The 18423-nt window shown below is 56.5% G+C and overlaps 2 protein-coding genes and 1 long non-coding RNA gene across 10 annotated transcripts in view; 2 read left to right on the top strand and 1 right to left on the bottom strand.

The window, feature by feature from the left end:
• The window catches only part of EPB41 (erythrocyte membrane protein band 4.1), a 195453-nt gene extending 186190 nt beyond the window's left edge, over nt 1-9263 (top strand). For all 8 annotated transcript variants that reach the window (XM_032389745.1, XM_032389705.1, XM_032389694.1 and 5 more), the window contains 4 exons: nt 1085-1186; nt 2336-2416; nt 5480-5584; nt 6062-9263. In XM_032389745.1, coding sequence (XP_032245636.1) covers nt 1085-1186; nt 2336-2416; nt 5480-5578 — 282 coding nt within the window. In that variant the 3' untranslated portion in view covers nt 5579-5584; nt 6062-9263. The remainder of the gene's footprint in view (nt 1-1084; nt 1187-2335; nt 2417-5479; nt 5585-6061) is intronic.
• Nucleotides 7339-12942, bottom strand: TMEM200B (transmembrane protein 200B). The gene is made up of 2 exons (XM_032389768.1): nt 12881-12942; nt 7339-10912 (listed from the first exon to the last, which is right to left on the bottom strand). Exon 2 carries the CDS (start codon nt 10890-10892, stop codon nt 9969-9971), a length of 924 nt encoding a protein of 307 aa, XP_032245659.1. The 5' UTR covers nt 10893-10912; nt 12881-12942; the 3' UTR covers nt 7339-9968.
• Nucleotides 11095-12888, top strand: LOC116622968. Its single transcript, XR_004297654.1, has 3 exons — nt 11095-11277; nt 11477-11933; nt 12403-12888. It is a non-coding gene; the product is annotated as an uncharacterized LOC116622968 (long non-coding RNA).
• Nucleotides 12943-18423: the final 5481 nt, after the last annotated feature.

Genomic DNA, 18423 nt, shown 5'->3' with positions numbered 1-18423 from the left:
GTGTGCAATCCCAGAACCAACTGGTCGTTATTTTCTGGACAGCGTGTTGGCTCTGGGCAGCCCGCATCCTCCTAGTCTCCTCCGTTTCCCTCCTAGTCACAGGACTGTCAGCAGTTCTGAGTCCTGCTACCAGCCCAGTGGCTACTGATAACCATCTCTCTTCCTTTTTGCTAGTGTCCTTTCTCAGCCTGATCATAATACATTTGTTTTGGTCATAATATGGCGAGCTCTAGAGAAATAAGAAGTCGCCCCAGCCCTGTTCTCTGCATAGTTTAGTTGCATAGCCCAGCATTCTAAATACTTTTAAACCCTCCCTAATCAGGATGGTCCATTTCCATAATAGTTTTGTTGTCAGAAATGTCATTGAGATATCATGTAGGTTTCCTCCCATGGTGTTGTCTTAAAGGGACATTTCCTGTCTCCTTGGTTCCAGGCTCCCATCTCAGTCTTCAAAGAAGATAGCCTGAGATTCCCTGGCCCCTTGAACCCTGGCAAGGACCTTTCCCGGTCCTTTCTGGAAAGTTCTGCCCTATGATTCAGAACCTACCCACGCCTTAGCACACAAGAGCTTATACTTTTCCTGCCTTGGGTGATATGTAAAGAGCTTCCAGTTTGTGGAGAGGACAACTTCCACTTACAAGTTTTGAGTCCTTGAGCAAATCATCTGCCTTCTCTGGGCCTGGGTTTTCTTACCTGGGAGTGCTAATCAGTCTCTGCCTTTACTGTTTATTTCACAGGGCTTGTGTGGGCATCAAAAGACAATGTTTTGAAAGCCCTTTGTGAACTCTAAAATGTTGTACACACGTGTGCAGTCATTGCCGTTCCTTTTGGACCTGTGGCTGTAATCCTGCCTCCTCTTCCTGACCCGCTCCTGTCACTGACCCCGTGCTAGGGAAACTGACCCATCCAGCGTTCTTAGAAGGAGCCTTGCTGCCGGGGGATTGTTTTCTTTATGAAGCGATCACTGTAAGGGAAGCGGGTTTTTGCTTTTGAATGTACAGCTGAAGAGCAAAGCCGCCTCCTGCCACATTTGCCCACAGGGCTTCCTGAGAGGCATGATGATGAGTTGCGTTTTTTTCTGCAGACCGACGACAGCAATGGGGACTTGGACCCAGGAGTCTTGCTGACAGCTCAGACCATCACATCTGAGACGACAAGCAGCACAACCACAACTCAGATTACCAAGGTAACAAACCAGTTAGAACTTCCTTCTGGAAATCAGTGGCATGCCAAGCTTGCTGCCTCTCTCTGCAAGAAGGACCCTGGTCTAGAAGTAAGGGTTTTCAGCTCCATCCCTACTGAGCCAAATGAATCAGAGTGTCACAGGGGGAAAGGCTCTGCTGCTTCCCTAGCAGTAAAGCTAGGGGGACCCTGAGGGCACCCTTGCCTAGTCAGTAGTCTCATAAAGTCACCTGTGGCCGTTCTCTTTACACATCCGCCTGTCTCCCTGGTCACTCCCCTGTCTGGCTGTGGAGGTAAGTTTAAAAAGTCAGTTTAAGGACAGCTGTCATTGGTATTATTGTGCAACCATATTTTCCAAGTAAAAAATTAGAACTCAGGGCCCAACAAAAAGTTTTTATATCACGTCCAGCATCAAGGCCATGGGAACTATAGTTTGCATGTTGAAATATTGGAATTATTAAAATATTGTTTATGGGGGCAAGCAGGAAAAATTATCTAAAATTGGAACTACTCCCTGAAAATCAGAGACAGTCCATGTTTGCTGCAGCACTAGAGGGAAATATATTTGCTTGTAAGTAAGAAATCTAGATTTCTGACCAAGCTCTGTTATCGAAACAGATGACTGGAAGCTAGTTTCTTAATGTGTCTAGACCTTGGTTATCCTCATCTGTCAATTAGGGAAACCTACCCACCCTGAGGGGGCTACTTGAGGATCTTTTGATATCAATGATATGAAAGTGCTTGAAAATAAAGAGCCCAGTTTCAAGCTGCATGACATTTTTGGTCATAGTCTTCTGAGTTTCCTCTTGAAAATAATCAAAATGTACAGGAAAGGAGCAGAAAGAAACACCTGTCTGTTTTGTTTACTCACTGAATTTCTGTGATGTTTGGGAGGAAGAAAAAGGGAATAATAAATAGAGATTTGTGACTTTCCATTTTGCTTATTAAAGATTTTAGCAATCCATGGGAATAGAGGTGTGCTCATTTTAGCAGGTGTAGCCAAGAGTTTGGACAAGTGGGTAAGAGAGCTATTCTAGACAGTACCCAGCAGCAGATGAAATTTTGGAGTAGAGCTTTCAGAATAATCTTTTTACTGTTTTTTTCCCCCCCTTCCTTCTTTCTTTCTCATGTGACCACCTCTCTTTGGTTTCAGACTGTAAAAGGTGGGATTTCAGAGACCCGGATTGAGAAGAGAATTGTGATCACAGGAGATGCCGATATTGACCATGATCAGGTGGGACTGCTGAGGAGATTCTGGGCATGGAAGAGGTCCCTGGGCGGGAAGATGGATGGATACAGGACTTGGCTTTCAGAAGACACCTCTGCCAGCTTCATCCCCAGGGACCCCCTGGGCTACTCTGGCGCCTAAATGAGAAGGATGAAGGGAATCAGACCCCGGAGGCCTGTGGGATGGGGGCTGCAGGTGGGGGGAGCGTGAAGTGTAATAGAAAGAACATGGGTTTTAGACTCAAAAGGCTTGGGTTCAAATCCTAGGTCTCCCCATATTCTAGCTCTTAACTTCCTAGGCCTCTGTTTCCCCATCTTTAAGATGGGCGTTATGGCAACTTCCCCTCGAGGTGGTTGTGAGAGTCGTGGGATACGGGATGTACGGTGTGAGGTACATGGTAGGCTCTGGGTGGGTGGAGCTGTTCTGTTCAGGGGATAGCATGTACCTCAACCTGTGCTGGAGACAGAAGATAGCAAGACAGAAGGAAGGGGTGATCCTTGTCCGCAGAGGGCTGTAGTGGCCCTCGGGGCGAGGGAAGCAGAGTGAGGTGGACTGCCTGCGAACAGGAGCCTTGACTTCAAGTCTGTCCTACATCTGTCGCTAGCTTACTGTGTGACCTTGGGCAAACCACGCTACCTCGGATTCTTTTTTGTCTCCTAAAAGAGAGTAGGTTGATCTAGATAATTTCTGGGCCCTTCTGAGCACTCAAACTCTCTGTTTCTATATTAATTAAGGTGCTAATTGTGTGCTGCAAGCAATTAGCAAATAATAAGGTCAGGATTAATGCTCCCAGTTCTCTGCTGGGTGAGGTTAGAACAGTAAAGCTGCAGAGAAGAGGGGGTGGAGGGACTGCATGCAAATGCTTCTGGAATCACTGACAGCAGTGCTGGAGCAATAATTCCGTGGCCTTTATGCTGATACGTTGAGTGCCTAAAAAAAAAAAAAAAGGAAGCCTGAGTCGCACTGATGGCAGTTCCCTTGGTAGCAGGGTTGAGACTCCCAGCTGAGAACTCAGGCTCAGGGTCCCAGCAACAAGGCTGCAAAGCCCAAGTGCAGCCTGTTAGCCCCCAGCTAAGTAGATCCTGCTGCGCTACCAGCCTGCACCCACCTCCTTGGTCTGGTTGATTTGAGCCCCAGCTGTGTGCCCAATCGGTGCTGGACAGCAAGAGCCATGGGACCGGAAGGTGTTTGGGTTTGGAGTGAGACAGCCCTGGGTTGACTCTTGATGCCACAACTTACTGGTTGTGTGCCCTGGAGCAAGTTATTTTACTTCTCTGAGCTGTAGTTTTGCCACTTGTAAAATTAAGATAATCATAGGTTTCTTTCCGGGTGGTTGTGACAAACACACTTGATAGCTCAGAGAGATGCGCCTATGTCCCTCAGTTCTCCTGGGTATGAGGGCTACATGGAAGGGCTAAGAGGTGGCATACTGTGGATGGGTGGAGAGGCACTTAAGCAAGAAGTCGTGTGGTGCAGGCTTTCATTGAGAGATCGGTGTAGGCCAGAGTAATCGAAGAGAGGGCTTGGGCTGGGCCTTGACCCATGAGCAGGTGGGGTGGGTGAAAAGGATCAGGGACAATGACCAGGGGCCTATAGAGGTGGCACTTCTAAGAATGGCTTTCATGGAGTCAAGAGACCAAAAGAGGAATTTCCCTACTAGAAGTAGTTCTTTAGAGCCAGGGTCAACAGTCAGGTGGTCAGATCTAGCTAGAATCCCCATGTCACCATTCCCAAAGGCTCTTCCACCTTGGTGCTGTGAGCTTGAGGCTCAGAGACTTGCCGCGCAATGAGAGAAGTGGTGTCATCGCTCTCACTTTCCCTCGGCATCATTTAGCTTTTCTAAAATGATCGAAACCCCTCCAGATGCTAATACAGGTGCTCCCCGAAACTAAACGACAGTGTAGTGAAAAAGAAAGCCTTATAGTTTTTTTTTTTTTTTTAAAGATTTTATTTATTTGACAGAGACACAGCGAGAGAGGGAACACAAGCAGGGGGAGTGGGAGAGGGAGAAGCAGGCTTCCTGCGGAGCAGGGACCCCGATGCGGGGCTCGATCCCAGAACCCTGGGATCATGACCTGAGCCGAAGGCAGCTGCCCAACCGACTGAGCCACCCAGGCGCCCCGAAAGCCTTATAGATTTAAGTTAAAATCCCTGCTGCATTACTTACTAGCTGTGAAACATTAACCACTTTATTTACCCACTGAACCTCAGTTTCCTTGTCTATAAAATGGAAACAATGAGGGGTGCCTGGCTGGCTCAGTTGGTGGAGCCCCCGATTCTTCATCTCGGGGTCATGAGTTTGAGCCCCACATTGGGCGCAGAGCTTACTTTAAAAAAAAATGGAAACAGTGCTACTACCCTAATTCATTTAGTTGTTCTGAAGAGGTGGCTCAGTTGGTTAAGCGTCTGCCTTCAGCTCAGGTCATGATCCCAGGGTCTTGGGATGGAGTCCCGCATCGGGCTCCCTGCTCAGTGGAGAGCCTGCTTCTCCCTCTCCCTTGGCTGCTCCCCCTGCTTGTGCTCTCTCTCTGTCAAATAAGTAAAATCTTTAAAAATAAAATGAAAAAATGAAGATTAAGTATACAATAATAATAATGTGCTTAGGCCAGTGCATGGCATGTAATAGGCCGTCCCACTCTTCCTCCTTACTTCCCTCTCCCTTAGCCAAAGAGATCTCTTCCTTTTTGTAGCATGCTTCTTTAGTTCCCTCTTCTGTTCTGAACTTCCCGGTGACCCTACGTTGAACACAGATTTTGTTTTGTCCTTCAGGCTCACTTCTTGAGTGAATCCTCCCAGACCCACCCAGCAGATACAGCTATCGCCCCTGAAGTCCCTTTATGATTCCTTAAAGACAACTCTAGCCTTCCTGGTCTCTGTGTTTTCAGTCCAAGAGCTTCCCTCTGCAGGATAGGGGAAGGAAGTCTGTTATCAAGTCGCTTAGCCTGAATGCTGCCCTGACTGCGGACAGAAAGACTGAATTTGCCAGAGAAATGATAACCTGAGACCCCTGCCTTCCTTCACCAGTCAGGCTGCTGTCTGCCTCACGGGCATGGTTTCTGTCTTTCTCAGGTCCTTGTACAGGCCATCAAGGAGGCAAAGGAGCAGCACCCAGACATGTCAGTGACCAAGGTGGTCGTCCATCAGGAGACCGAAATCTCTGAGGAATGAGCTCAGGTAAGGGCTATTCTTGGTGGGGGGAGGGTGTTCACTGTCCCAGCCTCAGAGAGCCCTGAATAGGAACAGCCCCCGAGGTGTCCACGCTGGGACTTACCTAAGTAAAGGCTCTTTGCTGTCACAGGTATCTCTTGAGTCCAAACCTGAGAGGGCCAGAGGAGAACAAAACCAAGAAAAGCAGAACCTAGTGGTCTAGAAATGAGGGCTCGGGGCATAGAGGAGAGAGGGCTGAAGCTCGGAGGCCAGACTCAAGAAGTGGAAGCGGGTAGCTGCTTCTGGGGAGCCAGGAATCCAGATAAATTTACGCCTAGAAGTTTACAAGTGACTCAAAGAAGCCATCAATCACCAGAGGGGACTGGGCTCCTCAGTAAAACTGCTCAGGGCCTGCTTGGCACCTGGGACCACAAGAACTTGGCACTGGGACTGGTGGCTGTCTCCCTTTGCAGGATTTAAAAAGTTTGCTTTTTTTCCTCTTAGGAACTATCCTCCCCCAACTCCCGGCCTGTCTCCCATCCAAGAGAAAACCAGCAAAATGATAAAGAAGCTTACCTGCAATAGTCAAGACATCAGGCTTTCAAAATTACTCTAAACCACCAGAAAATTAATTTCGTTTTCTATTTGGAGTTTATACCGAGAGAGTCTTCTAGACATTGCTGATTCTTTTAATACCTTTTTCTATATTGTGATACCAGAAATTGTTCAACTTTTCACTCTATGGACTGTTTTTAAAGAGCTTTTTGTTTTTTTATGCGGTGGTTTGTAACCCCTTCAAACTAGCCTCTCCCCATTTATTTCCAACCCAGATACTGACAGGTCTACAGAATTCTTGAGGAAATCCTCCAGAGACTCTGTCAGCTGTGTTGGGGGCCAAAGCCAGCTTAATGGGGCTTCCCTGCTCCTCCCCTAGTTTTATACCCTTTCAATGTCAGCAGAAACTTCATGAACCAGCCCTTTCTCAGAGCCAATGATGTGACTTTACCAAGTGAGGCAGGGCACCTGTCCTGATCCACAGACCCCAGGGAGACATCCCCGTCCTTCTTTTGAGGGTGGTTTTGGTGAGGCAGAGATCTCTGCTAAGAATGTAGTATTGTTTTTCCTTCTTTCCTCCTGTTCTTTCTTTTTGGAGCTTCGTTAGATCAAAGACATAAGAAGTTGTTTCAGATATATCTGATACTGTGAATGTTTGAACAAATCTGTGGCCTTCACTTTCCTGCCCTCCCTCCCCTTTTACCTCATCAGAAGCAGTGGCTCTGCTAAGTTCTCCCCCCACCTCCCATCTCAGGAGACCGAAACTCACACAAAAATAGGCACTTTTGGCCGAAAGCTCTAATGGCACATTTTTAGTAGTGATTTGGGCAAGGAAAGTTGATGAAGTTTAAAAAAAAAAAAAAGGTTTTCTAGTTCTGGGAATGTGCACTTCACACAGGAAATGGCAGAGTTTACCTCAGTCAGATCCCACTAAGAAGTGTTTCCAGGTGACCGACCCTGGGCCTTTTTCTTTAATCGTGGGATGACCGGAAATGTGACTCAGAGAGGAGGTTGTGTTCCTTGACCCTTCTTCTCCTGACCAGTACCTGCCTGCAGACACCCTTCTGGAGCAACGGAATTGACTTTTAGGCGCCATCCTTCCCACAAAACCCCACACGACAGGGAGCATAAACACCAGCTCTGCTCATTCCCACTCACCATCTGAGGTCTGTCGGGTGTTGTAGGCTTGATTTTTGTGGTGGGTTGTGGGTTTATTTTACTTCTAATTTTTTTTTTTTTTTTTTTGCTTGGTTTTGAAAATGGGACTGACTGATGAGCCCAATTCCACCATTCCTGGTAGATCTGGGGGGATTTTTATTCAATAGTGCTTCTCTCATCTTCCAGCTGGCTTCCCACAAACACATCTGCCTGGAAGTTCTTAGAATCGTATGGTGGGACAGAGGTGGACTTCATGAGAATAGACGGTGGGTCACAGCAGTCTCTGGGGGCTCAAGAGCCGTGAGCGAAAGAGAAAAGTCTAAAACCTCTGCTCCCCACAGTGGGAGCCAGCCGCATGTGTCCAAAGCCTCGACTGGCTGAGTCTTGTTTTAGACAAACTCCGTTGGTTTGAACTGATTTCAGATGTGTGCATTTTTCGTTCAGTACTTCTGTGAGCCTGCTACTAACCACGAGGCAGCTCTCTCTGGAGAGGGACAGGAAGAGCTCAGGTGGGACGCGTGACAGGCCTGGGGGAAAGGATCATCCTGTCTCAGGAGCAGACTTCCGGCCTGTGGGCATAGGGTCGGAAATGGTGGGGCTTGCTTGTTGGGGCCTAAGCCTGGGCCGTGCTGCCAGGAGTGGTGGTGAGGTTGGGAATCCAGCTCACATCAAACAGCATGTAACGGGAGCTCGCTTTCCAGTGGCCAGTTGTCCTGCTGAGAGACCTACCAGCCAGCTCCCACAGTGGACAGCTGTGGACTGAAGAGGGTGGGGGTGAGGGAGCGGGCACAGCATGAGCGTCACAAACCGGGCCCGCTGAGTTCTCGCTGTCCACACTGCTGATGGGGCCCTGCACGCCCCCTCGGCTCTGTCACCAGCTCACCGTGCTTCTCTCTGCTTCCTTCACTCTAAGTTGGGCCAGAAGATCTCAAATGCCCTTCAGCACTGAGAAGCCACAGATTTGGACAAGCTAGGAAGAGGGTGTCCTTCCAAGACTCTTCCCCTGTCCTCCCACTCTGGGAACAGATCTGGGGGTTTGACAACTGTTTGGATTTTTTTTTCTTCCTGCAGTTGTGTGTGCATTTGTGTGTGCGTGTGAAGAAAAACAGATTCTGTCCAGGTGGAAATGGTGAAGAGGGGAGGAGAGAGCTTCATTTCCAGGGTCAGAGACTTGGCAGCCGTTTTCCTGAAGTGACTCAGACACACCACAGTGACAACTCTCACTGCAATTTTATTTTTATTTCACTTGAGAAGTAAAGACTTCCTCCAAGCCACACGAGGTCTCTGCCACCCACCCACCCGCCCGCCCACCAAGCAGGACCTAAAAAGCCAAGGGCCCACAGAACCTGGGTGCAGGGACCTCTTGGGGCCTCCTTGCCCGCCTGCCCAGGCCCCCCCATCGCATATTCTGCAAGGCAGCTGAGCGGGAGGGGCCCCAACCACCCTGGGAAGTAGAACCAGAGCTATGGCCTGACTGACACCAAGGAATGCTCGTGGGAAAGATCTGCCCAGGATCTCAGCCCCAGGCTGGTGGTTTTTGCAAATCTCTCTGAAATGTATTATTTTGGTGACAAAAATGAAGGAGCTTTGTAAATTTTTTTAAAATTATGAATCATGTCAAGTAGTTGTTTACATTTCTTGACAAAATAGGAACTATGGCAGCAGAATCAAATTGGCAAGATCCTTAGATTAAAAAGGCAATAATTAGGTCTGCTGTTTTGGCCTTTTGTAGTAAGAGAAGTGGTGTAGTGTTTAGATAATGTGTTTGGTCTTGCTTCTTGTATTGCATTTTTCAATAAACTAAACAAAAAAAAACACAAAAAACCAGGACTGAATCTGAGAATTGATCAACTTTTGAAGTTCTCTTCTCCTACCAGCAATCTGGGAAAAGTTCCACATGGGTAAGGGAGACTCAAATTTTTGACCCTAGGAAAGACTCTTTTCTAAATTAAGCTACCCACATTGGCCAAAATGCAGCTTCAACGCTGTATAAAAGGAGAACTGGCAGATGCTTTTTGCCAGTTGGGGGGAGATTTTGCAGCACAGGCCATGACAAAGGAGAGAAGGGGGCTTCTCAGACCTGTTCAGGAAGGGGCCGGACCCTCCGGAGGAAGGCTTTGGCAGTAGTGTAGCCCTAGGGCGTGTACCCTGCATGGCTGAGGGGAGAGAGGGGCTGAGGTGGTGGGAGTTAACGCCTCAGTCCCCATCCCAGATGGCAGTGGAGGGTCTCAACTCTACCCCGTTGCCCATCTCCCCTAGCCCCACAACTGGTGCTACCGTGGAGGGAGCCTGGCCCAGCCTGTAAGATCCCAACCTACCTTCCAAGTCTTAGGGGTCCTTGCCCACCACTCTGGATCTGCCGAGACACCTGCTGCATCTCCCAATCACCCTGACCTGGACCTCCAGCTGCCTCAGGTACTGTCCAAGGCTAAGGCCACTTTTGGAGGCTTAAAGAGTTCCCGAGGCCGAGTCATGCTTGTCTCCAGACTCCACATGAAAACATTCTCTCCAGCTGATTGAACCCTTGTGCAGTTGGCATTTCTCTGCCGACATGCAAGTCAGGATGCCTTAGCAGCTGCTGGGGCCAGAGCATCCATCTCCCGTCTGGGAATGACTGATGCATCTACTAGACATTGGGACTTCTGGTCCTGTTACCACGGTCCATGCTGCAGCCCTCTAGCAGGCTGTCCCCTGCTCTTCAAACCCGCGCTCCCAAGTCCCCTCCTCCTTCCAACTTGGCATAACCCCCCAGACTGAGGCGGTCCAGCCGTGGCCAGCTCCGGTGAGCACAGTCTCGAGCCGCTGGGGCCCCAAGCAGGAGCTCCCCGAGGCCCAGATCCAGAGACTTGGAATGTTCAATGCAGGAACCAGAGGGCTGCACGGTGATAATCACATGGCCAGTCTGGGTCCGTGGACCCCAGGGTGGGGGCAGCCCCGGGCCCTTCAGCGGGTAACTGTTGAGCAGGGCAGGTAACCCCAAGCGAGGATTAGCAGGCTCTGAACGCAGACTCCGCACTGATGGGACGGGTGAGGTACCCCGACGCGGGGACAGGTCCCAACTTTCTGGCTCTGTGCAGCCTATGGCTCCGGGAGTCCTGGGTCCGGGGCTGGGGAGGAGGGCGCAGTCCCAGCCGGGGCCGTCAGGGGGCCGGAGCGCCTGAGCCCGCAGCACCCCCTGGCGAAGCCGTCGCGTCTCCAGGTCGCGGTTCTCGTAGAGCAGCGTGTTGGCGCAGATGAACACGAACAGGCCGACGCCCATGACCACCGGCCCAAGGAGCCGCAGCCGCTCGTGCGGGCCGTGCCCGCGGCCCGCGCCGCGACCCTCGCGTCGCAGCTCGCTCAGGGGGGGCGCGCTGGCATTGGCAGCGCGCGGCCCTGGGACCCCGGCGCGGTGCGGCCAGTAGCCGGCCACAGCGATGCCCATGCCCACCAGGACCACGAGCGCCCCCAGCGCCGCGAACGCCCCCGACGGCGAGCGCAGCCGCAGCCGTGCCCGCACCCGCAGAGGCTCGGGCGGGGAGCGGGGGCGCCGGCGGCGGCCCAGGCGGCGGCCCAGGCGAGAGACACGGCCCTCGGGGCTCCTCCGCACCTCCCCGCAGTCTCCGGGGCTCCCGGCTGTCATCTCGCCGTCGTCTGGGCGCTCTGCGGAGAGATGGGAGGCAAGCACTGAACCGACGGGCCTAGGGTCGGAGCGCCAGATTGGGAGGCAAGATCCGGCTGCCTCGCCCAGGCCGCTTGGAGATCCCTGGCGGCCACCCCCGGATTTTCCCGGGCCGCGAGGCGGGGAGCCGCCCCCGCTCGGGTTTTCCGCAGCGGAGCTCCGAGCCAGGGACGCGCGGCAGAAGCCGGAGTTGGCCGGACCCGCGGGCGGAGAGGAGGGAGGGGGGCGCGGACTGCTACCTGGCGCATCCGCGGCTGCGGGGCTCCGGCCGCCTGCACCCTCTTCGCCAGCCCGCCGACCCCGGGCCTCGGGAGGTGTGCGGGCCCCCGGCACTGGCGTCTCCAGGGTAAGTCCGGCCCGGGATCGACCTTACCCCCGCACGTGGGTGCACCGTAGTAAAGGAGGGAGGGGGCGCTCAGACCGCCCGGGTCCGCTGGGGTCGCTCGCGGGCCCCACCTCCCCCCCTACTGCGCTTTACATACCGCAGCGGAGGAAGGAGAGGGTGTCACTGACTCCAGCCTCTTCCTGCCCGCCCCCTCCTTCAGACCTCCTCAGCCTGCACTGAAGCTGCAGCAGGAGAGACTTGAGCTAGACTCCGGGAAGACCGTTCTGACCAAGACCAGCGGCAGACTTTGCCCAGGATGGCTTTCAACTCCGCGTAGAAGAGGCTTCCCTTCCCCCAGCGGCTGGGCAGTGGCCAGGGCAGGGGGCAGGGGGCTGCAGGTGCTGGGCTGGGGGCCCTGCCGGGAGACCTCCCCCCAGCTCTCCCGTCGGCCCGGGCAAGGCTGTTCCCAGGTTGCAGCGTTTCCAATTCGAGCTCCTCGGGATGAATCATCCCCCTTTCCCGCCGCCTGTCCTCCTTTCCGGCCTCCTCCACCCGAGGCCTCAGTGGCCCGCGTCCCGGACGGAGCAGCACCGCCCCAGCACCTCAGGTCGCCCCAGTTTGGGCTGCCTGGCTTCAGCCCTTCCCGTCCTGGGGCCTAAGAACTGAAGCCGGGCCGGGTAAGGAGTAGCTGGGCTGTGTGTGGTGTGGCCCCCACGGAAGGGGGGTATGTGGGGGAGGAAACGGGCCCCCCGCCCAGACGCCCTGGGCCGCAGGGGAGGAGGGCTAGGACCTCGCTGTCCAGTGGTGCGTCTTCACTCCCCCCAGTCTGGTTTCTAAACAGTTTCAGCGCTGGAATCCGTGCCGAGGCCCCAGGAAGGAGGTCTTGCTGCCCCACTCATTCCCCATCCGCACCCCCGAAGCTCAAGGCACGACACCCCATCCCTGCCTCCGATAGAAGTGCCGAAGGCCCAGGGCCTAGCACGGAGCCGCAGAGTCTACGGCGTCCAAAGCCTGATTTTCACAGATGGAAACTGCGGCCCAGAGAGAAGCAGAGCCCCCTGCCGGGGTCACACGAGGAGGGGGCTCCCCCGGGACCCGACGCCGGGCCTCCGGACCCTAGCTAACGCTGTGCTCTTCCCGGCACAGCCACGGGAGCGTCCTGGGAGGAGGCAAGGGCCGTTCCCCGGTCGTCTCTGAGTGTGGAGCCTCTTCCCCAGCCCGAAACCGCAGAAGTGACCACCGCGCCCCAGGCCAGAGCTGGTGCCCCAGCCCCAACTCCGGAAAGGTCGCCCGGAGCCCCCGCGCGTCCCTGCGGGGAGGGAGGCGGAGGCGTGCGGAGAGACGGGCACCCACGTAGAGACCCCAAGACTCTGGAAGGCGTGAGTCCACGCTGGGACCGCAGGGGGTTATAAACTTGGAGCCACAGTCGGAAGGTCTCAGGCCACGGGAAGTTGCTCTGGGCCGGGTCCCTCGCACTCTGGGGTCCCGCCTCCGCCCGCGCCCACACTCCGCCCGGGGGAAAAGGGCGGACCGGGCTCCCGCCCCCCAGGCCTTTCCGGAGGGAGGGGCCAAACAAAAAGTTGAGGAAAGTGGAGGGCGAACCCGGGGCCCTAGTTTTGCTCACCTGGCGCCGCCGCGCCGGGACGGGTCCTGGTCCGAGTCCGCGCGCCGCGGCTCCGGCCACTGCCGCCGTCTCTGCCGAGTCCTGGCCCCCTGGCCCCGCCCCCTTCCCAGGCCCCGCCCGGCCCCGCCCAAGCCCCGCCCCCAGGAGCCCGGGGGACTCTGGCTAGCACCCCGCCAGGCCCCACCGCTGGAAGCAGGCAGCAGCTCGGGTCTGAGGGTCGCAGGTAAGCGCTGTGTGCTCGCCTAGTGACTCGGAGGATCCGGGGGCCCGAGTCCCGGGCTTATGTCGTTCGCAGAGGCCTGGGAGGGCCCCCTCTTCCCACGTGGGTAAACTGAGACCCGGAGTTGGAGAGCCCTGCCCGGCTCCGCAGCGAGCGCGCAGACAGGATTTTCGAAGCCCGCACGCCCTCCCGCGCCTGTCTGAGCCCCTCATTCCAGGCGCCCGGGAGAGGACTCGCGGGGGCGTCTGAGAGCCCACTGCTGCCCCGCGCCGTCCGGGGAGCTCCCCGGAGGAGGCGGCCGGGTCCCTGCTCTGCCCGCCCCCCAGCCTTTCCCCTCCATGATCCTCACTGCCTTCACCTGGAAAATGGGCTTAATGGTGTCCGCCTCGCAAGAGGCGAAAATCCAGCGTTGGGGGCGGGCACGCGACACGGGGCGCAGCCTAGGTAGCCCCGCGAGCGCTCAGTGAATAGGAGCCCGCGGCAGGGGTGGAGGCGGCGGGGCTGAGCCGCTTCTCAGAGCTGAGTGAGTCTAACGGAGGGTCACGGGTCCCGTCGGCCTTCCCTGAGAAGATGTGCCCCATCTGGAGTGGGGAGGCGGCGTCGGCCCCCAACGCCGAGGCACTGGGGGCGCCCCCCGCCGCGGGCCTGACCGGGCCGCCCAGCTCTCGAGCCCCGCCCGCCCCCCGAGGCAGGAATGCGGAGCGGAGCGAGGGGGTCGGCTGGCGGCCCAGTTTCCATGATGCGGGGGGCGGGCTCGGAGGAGGAGGAGGAGGGGTGGCGCGGGAGGCCGGCCAGGCTCCGAGCCGCTCCCCCCCCCCCCCCCCGGGCCCCCGCAGCCCGGGCCCCTCGGGAGGAATTTCCGGCCTGGGATTGATTATAACCCGCCCCTCCCCCGGCCGCCGAGACCCCCCGGCCCGCGGGGCGCGGGGGAGGGGGAGGGGCGGTAATGAGACCCGGCTGTGCGCCCCGGGCGGGGAGGGGGGAGCTCGAGGAAGTCGCCGGCCTGGGCCACCCCACCTCGCAGGGCGGCACACAGCACGGCTAGGCCTCGAACCCAGCTCGGCCGAGGAGACCGGGGGTGGCCTCAGCGCCCCGGGAGCTCCTTGCCCAGCCCTCGGGGACAGGCATCCCTGGGAGCGACCGAGGCCACCCCTGGGGGCGGAGTCTCCTACGGGACCGACCGTGAGGCTAGCGGCCTCCCGCGGAGCGCACGGGGCCGAGCCAGGGGTCCTGTAGGGTCGGAGAGCCAGGCCGGGGTCGCCTTCCTGCCGCCGCGTGGGACTGAAGGCTCCTGCGGCCTGAGCTCGAGAGAGAAGTCCCTCCGCTCTGCGCCTGGGCTGTGGTTCAGGCTCCACTGAGGCGGTGGCCTCCTTCCTGTCCCCTCCTGCCACCTCCTTTGCTCGAGACCCCCAGTCGACCTCCATTCCCGCACATTGACCCCTCTACGCCGCCCCCCACCCCCGCCCCCGGGCAGTCTCACCTACCGCTCGCTGGACGCCGCACCCAACATTGTCTGCGGCCCTGTCCCCCGTGGCTGCTTTTCCTGGGGACACCACCTCGAGGCCAAAGCTCGGACAGTCTCCGTCCTTGTCCTTGCGACTCCACCTGCCCTGGCCTTTACCACTTGCTCTTCTTGCCTGCCCCTCCTGACTTTTCTTCCTCTGGGCCGCCTCTGCCCTCCCCTGACCTTGGGGCTCTGCGGGGCTGGGCCCACAAGCCCAGCCTCACTTTCAGCAACCAGACACCTCCCCAGAAGTGTCCCTGCTCCCAGTGATCATGGCCCATTCCTACTCCTCCTGTTCCCCGCCCTGTAAAGGGCCCCACTGCCCACCAGAGGGCCATCAACATGGGGGGGTAGGGGGGTGTCACCTTAGGCTCCCTCCTCTCCCCCATACCCCCCAATCCTTCAAGTCCTGTGGACCGCCCTCTTTGGATCCCCAATTAGCTGCCTTCTCCCCTGGATCTAAACCACTCACTCACTCTGCTTAAAACCCTCAGTGGCTCCCCAGCGCTGTCCGAATGGAGTTTAAAATCCCTTCCCATCTGCACACACTGGCTCCTGCCTCCCCACCCTCCTCCCTCCCCTGGTAGCTGAACTTGTTCTCATCCCCATATTTGTGCTCTGGCCTTGGGGCTTGGCCCCTGCCTTTACTCCTGGCAGGAACTCCCACTCCCAATCACCCCTTGGTTCCTTCCGGTCCTTCAGACCTTCTCTGCACCTTCTGTGGGCCCCCAGGGCTCGTCAGCCTTGCCCCTCCCCACCCCGCCATTATACACCCTCCCCCGAGCTCTCCTTTGCTCTGCTCACAGAACTGAAATCTGTGTTTGGGATTTGCGCCTAGCTCCTGTGTCCCCTCTGAGGGGAGGACTGGGTCCGTCCTGCCCCTCCCTGAGCCCTGGCCCTCCATTGACCTGTGTCTCCCCTACCCTGGGGGTCCCTCCTAATGTGCACCCCTGGGGCTCCAGCCCAGACAGCAGGAAAGGACTCAGCTCCGAGTCTCAGTTTCCCTATCTGCACAAAAAGCGGGGAATGATACTTACCTCTCAGTGCCGTTTTGAAGCTTAGGTAAGAGCACAGATGTTCCGTATCTGGCACGAAGTGGCTGCCCACAAAACAGCTGTTCCTTCCTCTGACCCCAGGGTTTGGGGCACAGAAGCCGGTATTTAGGAGTTGGAGAAACCTTCCCTGGGGTCATCTGGGGTGGTAGTGAGAAAAAGGTCCTCTTTCCCTCAACATAAGCCTGCTTGATTCTCTCGAGAGCTCTGGGAGGCCAGTGATAGGCCCAGTTTACAGAAGCGGAAAGCGGCTCAGAGAGGCCTCGCAGACACACAGCCAGGCTGCTAAGTGCTCTCCCCCTCCACAGAGGGAGCGCCATGGCAGATATGTGGGAAGCCAGTGGCCTTAGTACTGGGACATCGGTTCCCTCCTGGATCTGCCTCTGTGTGACCTGGACTCCTTTACTTCTGCACCAGGAGAGGCCTGGGCCTCTTGTCCCCTGGGGCCAAGGTGGTCGGCATTTCCCCCCCCCAAGCTTCTCCCGGGGTGCAGGGAACGGGACACAGGGACCCTGAGGTCCCTGCCTCCTTGAGGCTCCCTGTCCTCTCTGAAAGCCACGACGGGGAGGGAGCAGCTGTCATGTCCTGCCTGTCACAACCCCGCCCAGGGCCACAGAAGAGCCGGGCCTGGGAACTCATCTTCTCTCATCTCCAGTTTAGGAACAACCCCGCTGGCTGGGTCCAGGCTGCCCCAGATTTCCTGCCTGAGCCCCAGGGGTGTCTAAAACCATCCTTGTCTTTGGGCCGTCCCAGAAGCACTTAGAGGACACAGCTGAATGCCCATGGGGCCCCAGCCCAGCAAGACCACAGCATCAGCTAAGAAGGAGAGGAGAGAGCACGGGGGCTCCGAGATCCAGTTTGATGCTACCGCTCAGTCACTGGGTGAGTCCGGGCACATCACGGGAGTCCCTCCGTGCTCCTGCCTCTGGAATGGGTCCTTCACAGGAAGAACTGGTAGGCCGATTCAGTAAGAAATGATTGGCAAGTAGAATCCAGAACCCCAGTGCCAATGCCCCATTTTATAGGGGCAGAAACCAATGCCCAGAGAGGCATGGTGATTAGACCCGGGCGACCCAGCCTGTGAATGACAGAGCTGGGCTTCAGGCCCCACAGTTACAGGTCCCCACCCCGGGCTCAGGCTTCAGGGGTTGCTGGGATGGGAACCCCAAGTCTATCCCCCACCCATGGAAGCTCTGAGCTGGGCAATGGCTTCCCTGGTGTCTCTGTCACTGGCAAAGCTCCTGGGAAGAATGAGCTTCCCGTCTCCATTGCTCTCCCAAGCCCAGAGAAGAGAAGGAGTACAGTCTGGGTGACACTGGGAAGGCCAAGGAGATGAGACCCTCCTGGGGGGACAGAGCAAAGCCAGCCTCCTGCCTGAGTCCCTAGGGGAGGGATGACAGTAGGAAGTCACCATCTTGTCAAGCTCCTTCTGGCTACCAGCCCCTTCATACCTGTTACCTTCCTAAGTGTGCAAGACAACCCTGAGAGGGAGGTGACACTATCACCCCTTGTCACCCATGCGATGCTACACTACGTCCCACTAGCCCTGCGACCGTGGCCAAGTCAGTTCACTCCTTATGGCTCTGTTTTCTCCTCTGCAAAGCAGGGACAATGGCAGCAGGCAGGCAAAGGCCTCTAATGAGGAGGGGGCTCTGCAGGAAACACAGTGGCACTGGAGCTTTTCTGGTCTTCAACTGGCTCTTGTCCATCAGTTTCCTCTCCTATATAATGTGAAAGTGAGGCTAGTATCCCTTCAGCCACCTCCTCTGGGGACCAGAGAGGAGCCAGCCCTGGGCCCCATCCAGATGCGTCAGGGGGTGAAGTGAACAGACCATCCACCAAAAGCTGAGGAAGCGACAGCCGACTCCTTGTGGGGGGCAGGCAGCAGGGAGGACTTCATGGAGGAGGGGGTCTTCCTGCTGGGTCTCAGGGTCAGCAGAGTTACCCAGGCTGCAGAGGGGGAGGATATTCCAGGCAGCAGGAACAGCAGGTGGACAGCCTGGAAGCATGGGTGGGGGGCAGGCGTTGGAGAGGGAGCGGGGAATGGGATGAAGGGCTCAGGGCCTGATCACAAGCCTCCTTAAACACCAGGCTCAGGGTGTAGGGCTCAGCCCTCTGGCACTGGGAGCCATGGGAGGTTTTAAAGCAGGGGAGTAGCCTGATCCATATGTACCTGGGGAAGGACTTCACAAACTGTGAGCGTGGCACCTGTAATAGTTTCTCGAAGAACATGGAGAGAAGGTGCGGGACACGGAGCCCCAGGCCCATCCAGGGGCAGGTATGGCGCTGGGGAGGCTTGTCCCTGCAGACGGGCTCTGGTGGCTGTGGGAAAGAGCAGCAGCCCACTGCCTCCCCGTCCTCTGGTTCTGTTCCTGAAACCGGCTGCTCTGGCCCCCTCCCGCCCTAACCCTTCCCAGTTCTCTTGCTTTGCCCCTTCCCCTGGGACCCTCGAGGCAGGAATGAAGGAAGTGATTTTGAGAAGAGCCCAGACTTAGGAGTCCATGACTAAGGCTTGACCTGTTGCCTGGCCACTTACGGGCTGTGTGACCCAGTGAAGATGGTTCTGTCTTCCTGAGCCCTCCTTTCCATGCTCTGTAGAATGGAGAGGTGCTGTAAGCCCCCCACTCCCAGAAACATTGGAAACATGAAGTGGGTGGGTAAGGACCCAGGCTCCTTCCATCTTGTTGCTCTGCCATTCCTGAGGTGTGGCACCCACCTTGTCTTCGTGCTTGAAGATGCTCACTAGCCCCCCTCCCTGAGTCTGAGG

The sequence above is a fragment of the Phoca vitulina genome, unplaced genomic scaffold, assembly GCF_004348235.1.
Source record: "Phoca vitulina isolate PV1807 unplaced genomic scaffold, GSC_HSeal_1.0 scaffold2, whole genome shotgun sequence".
In the NCBI taxonomy this organism is placed as follows: Eukaryota; Metazoa; Chordata; class Mammalia; order Carnivora; family Phocidae; genus Phoca; species Phoca vitulina.
This window is presented reverse-complemented; position numbering and strand designations above follow the sequence as displayed.